Source organism: Egretta garzetta, unplaced genomic scaffold (assembly GCF_000687185.1).
Source record: "Egretta garzetta isolate BGI_Z169 unplaced genomic scaffold, ASM68718v1 scaffold19, whole genome shotgun sequence".
Taxonomy (NCBI): Eukaryota; Metazoa; Chordata; class Aves; order Pelecaniformes; family Ardeidae; genus Egretta; species Egretta garzetta.
The window spans coordinates 684,458-691,902 of NW_009260768.1; the positions used below are offsets into that span (position 1 = coordinate 684,458).

At 47.0% G+C, this 7,445-nt stretch overlaps 1 protein-coding gene across 1 annotated transcript; it reads left to right on the plus strand.

Moving 5' to 3' along the window:
* Positions 1-1,162: 1,162 nt before the first annotated feature.
* On the plus strand, positions 1,163-2,984 carry KCNJ2 (potassium inwardly rectifying channel subfamily J member 2). The gene has a single exon (XM_035901555.1). It carries the CDS (start codon positions 1,388-1,390, stop codon positions 2,669-2,671), a length of 1,284 nt encoding a protein of 427 aa, XP_035757448.1. The 5' UTR covers positions 1,163-1,387; the 3' UTR covers positions 2,672-2,984.
* Positions 2,985-7,445: the final 4,461 nt, after the last annotated feature.

Sequence of the window (7,445 nt, forward strand, 5' to 3'; positions counted from 1 at the left end):
ATTGATTTATGAAGAGCATCGTGATGTAATCCCTCGCTACTGTAAACGGTCCTGAAGTCTCCTCTCCTATGGCAAACGGACCACAGACTCCGTTCTGGTTTTGTTTCTTCCACGGGGTGCGCGTGTGGATGGAGCAGTTGCATTACTGCAGCTCTTCTCCTCTGCAGTATTTCAATTACATTTCCTGATACACAGTGCATGACTTAATGGATGACGCACTTGTTAAAAGCTAAGCCTGGGTCTAAGCCAGACCTCCCTGAAACAAGTTCGGTGGCTTCTACCCTCAGGAAGAAGGTTTTGTAGCCTCTCTGCTGAGTCCCAGTTGCTGACATTTAAGACCCAGGCGACACTCGGAACCGTAGCCCGTTGGGGATGGAGCTGGCTGCCTCGGGCTCCCAAGGGGAAGGTGCTGGTTCTTGCCACCGAAGGTGTTCCGCAGGTGCCCGGACGGTCCTAATCCATCGTAGCCTTTTGCTACTGGCCTTAGGAGGAGCAGATGAGGGCCGTTAACAAGGTTTAGTTTGCTTCGTACAACTCGAGCCTAACGTGAGTGTAAAAACTGCACAGATCCCAGGGAGTTTATGGAGCTAGAGAGGAACCACTGGAGCCTTTATTTCTGCCATTTGCAGAGAATGCACGACTCCTTTTCTTCGCTTAATCAAAAAAAAAGAAAGCTACATGCGATGCAATTTCATGGAAATCGCTGACATTTGCATTTTCCAAGTTTATTGCTTTCCTCAGTACGCGTTGTCTTCCCTTTTGCGGGCTCCCTTGTTTGTCGTAGGTAGAACAGGCCAGGAGCCACCTTGCACGTCACTGTCAACCGCTTCCGCGTTTGTAGGTGAACAGATGGATGTTGGAGCTGATTGTTTGTTTCAAAATAAACAGAAAGCGCGGTTGTAAGTAGTAGATAGATTCTTTGCATGTCCGGCTTTAAAGCGACTATTGCTTAGAGACTTGTGCGACAGGATCGCCTCGCTGCGTTCACCCAGGAGGAGTGACGCCACCTTTGTAGTGATGATGTCACGTCTGCCCATGCACAACTGCGCTCGGAGAACTTGTGCACTCCATTAAGAACCAGGAAACTTCATTGTTTAACGTGATTCTTGCAGGTTTGGTTCCTTATCCCTTTCCTCCACGTTCTAATACGCCATTTCTCTTTCTCTTGCAGACCATGCCCTCTCTATGACGGTTACTTGTTAAGCTAACCCTGCATGCCAGAAGACTGTCCTTGGTTGACCCAAGGGCTTTTGGGGACTCCAGCCTCTCCCCAGTTTTTCTGTGTGTGTGTGTTCCTCTAGAACTTTCAAAACTGTTTCTCCAAAGGGTTTTGCAGAAACTTAGACTGTTTTCTAAAGCAGAAGCACCTCAGTCCACAGCAGTAGTGATGGGCAGCGTGCGAACCAACCGCTACAGCATCGTGTCTTCGGAAGAGGACGGCATGAAGCTGGCGACCATGGCCGTTGCCAACGGCTTTGGGAATGGAAAGAGTAAGGTACATACCAGACAGCAGTGCAGGAGCCGCTTTGTCAAAAAAGATGGCCACTGCAACGTCCAGTTTATTAACGTGGGTGAGAAGGGACAGCGATACCTGGCAGACATCTTCACCACTTGCGTGGACATCCGCTGGAGGTGGATGCTAGTTATCTTCTGCCTGACTTTCATCCTCTCCTGGCTTTTTTTTGGCTGTGTGTTTTGGTTGATTGCACTGTTGCATGGGGATCTGGAGAATCAAGAAAATAACAAACCTTGTGTCTCTCAAGTGAGCAGCTTCACCGCAGCCTTTCTGTTCTCTATTGAGACCCAGACCACGATCGGCTACGGCTTCAGGTGCGTCACAGACGAGTGCCCCATCGCGGTTTTCATGGTGGTTTTCCAGTCTATAGTAGGCTGCATCATTGATGCCTTCATCATTGGTGCTGTCATGGCAAAGATGGCTAAGCCAAAAAAGAGAAATGAAACTCTAGTCTTCAGCCACAATGCCGTGGTGGCCATGAGAGATGGAAAACTGTGCCTGATGTGGCGTGTTGGAAACCTGAGGAAAAGCCACTTGGTGGAGGCACACGTGCGAGCACAGCTCCTCAAATCCAGGATCACATCGGAAGGGGAGTACATCCCCTTGGATCAAATAGACATCAACGTAGGGTTTGACAGCGGGATAGACCGCATATTCCTGGTCTCTCCAATTACAATAGTACATGAAATAGATGAAGACAGTCCTTTGTATGACTTGAGCAAACAAGACATGGACAATGCTGACTTTGAAATTGTAGTCATATTAGAGGGCATGGTGGAAGCTACTGCCATGACTACCCAGTGCCGTAGCTCATATCTGGCAAATGAAATCCTCTGGGGCCACCGCTACGAGCCCGTACTCTTTGAAGAGAAAAACTACTACAAAGTGGACTACTCGAGGTTCCACAAAACATACGAAGTGCCCAACACACCCATCTGCAGTGCCAGAGACTTAGCGGAAAAGAAATACATTCTCTCGAACGCAAACTCCTTTTGCTACGAGAACGAAGTGGCCCTCACCAGCAAAGAGGAGGACGAGATTGACACTGGGGTGCCTGAGAGCATGAGCACAGACACCCACCCGGACATGGACCACCACAACCAAGCAGGGTTGCCTCTAGAGCCGCGGCCGCTCCGGCGGGAGTCGGAAATATGACTGACAAACTCTTCCTCTCTCTTTTGGTTGAAAGGAAAAAAAAAAAACCAAACCATCTATCGGTCAAAGACACGTTGACCTGAGAAGTTGGCCCAGAACAGTTTTCAGACAACGGTACTGTTGAAAAGCGGTGTGCAAGCAGACCTGAGAAACCCGGGCTGGTTTTAGGGCTGTCCTCAGAGGAGGGACGACAGAAAATGAACTCTAAACACAAAGCACTAAACATGTCTAAGTATGAACAGAAGGCACATATGTTGTAGAATAAATTATGTATATATTTTTTTACAAAACTTGAACTTGCAGGCAAGCTTTGGTTGGGTTATTATTATTTTTTTTTTCAACTTTTTCCAGAATGCTTCTCTCTAGGGAACAAGAATGTTTTTAATGGCATAACAAAGGCAAGGATCTGCCTTATTATTATTATTATAATTATTTTTTAAAAAGCTGCTGCTAACTACATGAACACAAATGGTTATTTTTGTTGCAGTGTAGTTTTTATTTTCTCTTGTGTAATTTAAAAAAAAAAAAAAAAAAAAAAAAAAAAAAAAAAAAAGTCAGCGTTGAACTTTTTGGGTTGGAAAGCTCGTGATCACTTCAGAGAGGCCGATGTTGCCAGAAAGTCTAAACTCCTTTCGAGGCCAGTAGTTTGGTAGCTAGAATCAATTTCTCTCTTTCCAATTACATAAGGGGCATTATGTAATAAAAGGCCAATCAGTAGCCTCCAGCAAAATTATGATTTTTGGGGGGGGAGAATTTAATTCGCTGTCTAAAGGAAAAATGAACTAAAAGATATGTATACGTAGGAAAAGTACTTAAGTTAAAACTACCTAAATGGATACCAAAGAAAATGCACAGTTTTGCACAGTGGAGTTTATTTTAAAAAAGGAAAAAAAAAAAAAAAAAAGAAAAAAAAAGGAACAGGCTGCTTTAAACAAAAGAAATTTCAAACCTCAGACACTTTTTTTTGGTTTTGATTTTTTTCTTTTTTTTTTTTTCTTTTTTTTCTTTTCTTTTCAAGACCTTTGTTTTGCACCTTACTCTAAAAGCTTAAGACTGGGATCTAACGTGAGCTAGGCCTCCTCCCCTTCCCCACCCCCTGCTCTTCTATGGGGAAATAAAGTCCCTTCCATTCTTGTAAGGAAAAACGCAGTTGGGGGCAAGCAAGCAAGCAAGCAAAATCTGTGTCCCCCCTGGTCGCTCGCCCCCCGGGCTGCGGCAGAAGGTCAAGTGTTGGTGCGCACATTCCCAGCGCCGGACCTCGGCGCTGACCCAGCCTCCTGAAAACTGAGCCATCCTCTCCCTGCCGCCGGCGCCCGAGCCCGGCCCCGTGGCTGCCGCCGTGGTACCCGGGAGACCACGCCAGAGCCACGCGGAGCAATGCTGGAGGAGGCCAGTGCCGCCGGAGCGGGCGTTCAGGCACAGATGAGCTGAGCGATAGATAAATCCCCGGGAAGAGGTTTGGAAGAGGAAGGGAGAGGAAAAGAGAGAACTTTTACAACACAGCACTTGGGAACGGCGCAGGGATCATAGAGTTTTTGTAAAAAAAAAAACAAAACGCTTCTCTTCAGCAGGGCAAGGGTGTCCGAAACAGCGTATTTTCCCCGCTCGTTTGGAGAGGGGTTGTTTGGGGGAGGATGAGGCTGCAAAGCCAGGTCCATCTCCTGCCTCCCCTCCCTGGCAAACCCCAGCGGAGCGGTTGGTGGGTGAGGCGTGGCGCCGGGCGCCGAGCGGATTTGGTCACCTTCCGCCAAGCTCTGGCGCTAGCCGTATTTTGGCTCCTTTACCCAGAAGGCTTTAAATTCTCTGTGCCTCTAAGAGCAAGGAGAGGGCGAACCTGCACTTGATGCCTGCTCCCCGAGGAGCGGGTGGAGAGGGGTGGGGAGGGGGACAGTAATCCTAGTCAACTCTTGCAGTATTGGATCACTGTATGCCATTAAAAAACAGCTTGTTCTAGGTCTAATGTCTTCTGCAAATGGATATCTGTGAAGGCCTCTGGCCCCTTCCAGCCCTGCCCGAAAGAAATGCCTGCAATGAAATGGTTTCTGCTAAGATGGTATCTGCAGCGGGTGGGTTCGAAACTGGGGGAATTCGACGTTGTAAATCGATTTGGCTTCTAGAGAGGGCAGATGATGAAGCGCAAGTACTAAGGCTGCTCCCGGGGTGGGGGGACGTAAAAGAAAGGAAAGGCTGAACACATAAAGGCGATTCGATGGCAGTTTCTGGGTCAACAGTAGCGAGGACAACTGCGTGCTGCTAGTGCTGCTATCGCGATATTTTGTGTGAGAGGACAATAACGAAACCAAAGAGTATTCAGTGACACAGAGGGTGCGTGAAAACGCAACGGGGAAGGGATGGAACAGGGAGGCTGACCGGGAGAAAGGGAACGTGTTCTCCAGGTCAGCATCCCCCAGGTGCACAGTGCTCCCGCTAGATGATACTTGAGATGTTTGAGGGAGGGGCGAGAGACGGGGGACGGGGAGATCAGGGTTCAGCTTGTTTCTTTACAGCAAAAGAAATTCAGAGGGGAAAAAAAAAAAAGAAAATCCCCTCCCCTTTAACATTTCTGGTGCAGAGGTTTTGGGGTTTTTTTTTGTTTTGTTTTGTTTTGTTTTGTTTTTCAAGTCAGTTTTTCAGAAATATTTTTAAAATGTACATTTTATAAAGTTTATCAAGTATTTTCATATTTAAAGCCAAATGTAAATAGAAGTCTGTAAAGGAGGACAAGGAGAAGAAGAAAAAGAAAAGGCCACAAAAAGTATAAATTCTGCTCGGCAGTCTCGGCTAGCTAGTACCTAGATGCTACCGGTTAGCATGATTTTTAGCAAATACTTGCAAGCCTTATACGATTCCTAATGCTATGAACTTCTCTTTATTTATTTTTAAGCATGAACTTTTCATTTGAAAACACGTTCTAGTTACCGGCATTTTTTAAAAGTTACCGGCTTTCCGAGTGCTCGTCTTGGCGAGGGTGTGCATCGAGGTAATCCATTACGCTCTCTGCCGCATTCTTTTTTTCTTTTTTTCTTTTTAAGTACCCTTTGTCTTTGCCGATTGCATCTTACATTGCAGAATTGCACTCAGCCTCTGGCTCCGGGAAGCTGCTAGAAAGAGACCTGCAATGTCCACTCCATGGTACCCTTCCCCCTCGCCCGTCATTTCTGTATTTCTCAACACGCCCTGGTAAGCCCAGGATAGGACAGACTACGGTAGCACGCTTCTACAGCAGCAAATTGGGTTAGTTGTTTTTTAAAATGTTGCTGTTTTTAAGGACTACACAGTGACTGACAGCGTTTCTTCAGTTCCCGATGATCCTGGGCCAAGCTGATACTCAACTGGGGGCCCTTTAAACTGACTGAGCTCTACCCGCAGACTCCAACAGGCGTTGGGTTCGGCTTCTTTATCAAGGATAAAGTTGGCCGAACCGGCTCGCACAGAAGGTTTATACTGTATTTCACTTAGGGTCTGGGGGGGAATATGTTATTTCTGCCCTTCCCTGAAAATACTTGAATGAGACACATTGTCTAAAACCTAGTGCTGCGTACGGTGGCAAAAAGCATTTCCGAGGCAGGTGGGGATGGATCTCTTCTTTCCTCTGTCTCTTCCGTGCGAGTCGCCCTTGGTCCGGTAGCACGGGTAGAAATCGTTCCATATTAGCTGCATTTAACGATGCCCTCCCCCAGCCACGACCACCTTCTGTGTTGTTAGTTTAGCACTTGCTCTTCTCGGGAAAGACAAAGGGTCCAGAGGTTTTATTTGTTCTCTTCGGTCTTCTTTTTCATGATGGATTACAAGGTAAAACTGAGAAGTACTGTAATGTCTTTAAATTATGGCTGCTCACGACCATTGGCAGGTAGAAGGGTGCTGCACAGTTGCCATCCCACAGCCAACGAGAAGCTGATTTTGTAATGACTTCTGGCCTGCAGCCATCGGAAGGTGAACGGCACCTGACAGTTGTCCATTACTATTTTCCTGTTTGCAGCCTTTTGTATCAAAGTCTTCCTAATGTACTGCACAAATTGTGGATTGTACAGATTTTTATATATTATGTCTTATTTTATTATTTCTAAATAAATAATAATAATAAAAAAAACCAAAAAAAAAGCAAAAAACCAACCACCAAACCAAACCTGAGAATGAACTGGCGTGTGCAGCGTGTGTGTCAATGAACCGGGGAGAGGGGGCCGGGGGCTGTTGTACGCCTGTGGCTGTGGTTGCCCAAATGGGAAGAGACAGATCATAGAATCATAGAATCATAGAACGTTTTGGGTTGGAAGGGACCCCTAGAGATCATCTAGTCCAACCCCCAAGATCCTTCTCTCCCTTGACGAAAGGCAGGAGAAAAGGTGATGCCATCATTATTTCCCAGATGAGAACAAACAGGGTGCCCCGTACGGCAGCTTGCACCAAAGGAAGATCTGCCCCAGGGATGCTGAGGGACTTGAGGTCCTGCCTGGAACTGCAGAGCTCCCGACCATGAACTCCAAGCTGTATGAAATGGGGAAAAAGCTCCAGGTCTGCATAAACTCCAAAGCAGGGGAAGGGGAGGGGGGGTGCGATGAAAACACAGAGCGTGAGCAAGCGTGTTGGGAGATGTAGAAAGGGATTAAAAAGTTATAGCAGGAAACTCCTCTTCAAATCCCCATGTTTTGTGTCTGCCTGGGACATCCTCATTCCGAAATGACACTCCCCAAGCTCAGCCCAGCTCCACGCACGCTCGCTGTAATCTTCACACATCCCTCGTTTGGGGTCCGGAGCTGGGATTTTGCGTGGCGGG